At 38.3% G+C, this 867-nt stretch overlaps 1 protein-coding gene across 1 annotated transcript in view; it reads left to right on the plus strand.

Moving 5' to 3' along the window:
- The first annotated feature begins 568 nt into the window (after positions 1–568).
- Positions 569–867, plus strand: part of slc22a21 (solute carrier family 22 member 21) — a 34,501-nt gene continuing 34,202 nt past the window's right edge. Inside the window, exon 1 of the mRNA XM_079585004.1 lies at positions 569–867. This exon is cut by the window's right edge and continues 331 nt beyond it. Within this exon, the coding sequence (XP_079441130.1) occupies positions 809–867 (59 nt within the window). The 5' untranslated portion in view covers positions 569–808.

The raw sequence follows: 867 nt of genomic DNA on the forward strand, positions 1-867 counted from the left end.
GCACTTGCTTCATTCCTGAACGAATCAGTGTTTTGATTGGTTGAATGAACCGACTCACTGACTCACTCATTAAGACAGTTTCTTGCTGCCACCTACTGGTGGTTTTACTCTCATAATCTAAGTATCCTTTAATTTTGTCAATAATTTCATATTTTTAAAGGCTATTCAAAATATTATATTTAAAACTTTAATCTCATAACACTATGTAATTGTGATTAGATGTAAATACATCTAAATGCTACTTCAGAATTCAGATGCAACTTTGGTTGATAATGATACTGATTTAATCTGATTGGTAACAGCCTATTGTCTTATTATTCTAGTAGAATTTTTTTTGATTAACTTAAATGTAAGAATTTAGTATAAAAGATGATAAATATATTTAAAAAGATTAGTATAATTGGCCTAATTATAACGGTAAAAAAAATAATAATTCTCGAATCAAAATTAGGAATCGATAAGAATCGGAATTGATAAGCAGAATCGTTAAAATTCAAACGATACCCAACCCTAATCACGAATTAATATCCTGCGCGTGATTAAATGTAAGTACGGCTTGCCATACTGGGATCGCCGGTGCTCCTGCTCATCCTGAGGTTGAGGAGCCCAGTTCGAGAGCTGGAGGAGGGAGCTGAGCCTCGGGTGGGTGGGGCAGCATTACATCCTCGTATAAAAAGTAAAACAATGCAGACACATCACCCATGTAAGCTATACTACAGTAGGTGGAGGTACTCGGCTGCCCGTACGGAGTAAGCGAGGCGCGTGACAGCGAAGAAGAAGGTTTTGTCGCAGATGTGCTGCGACTATCATGAACTCTCCGGACTATGATGACAGCACCGCGTTCCTGGGAGACTGGGGACCTTTCCA

This window comes from Phoxinus phoxinus, assembly GCF_949152265.1.
Source record: "Phoxinus phoxinus genome assembly, chromosome: 17".
NCBI classification, from domain to species: domain Eukaryota; kingdom Metazoa; phylum Chordata; class Actinopteri; order Cypriniformes; family Leuciscidae; genus Phoxinus; species Phoxinus phoxinus.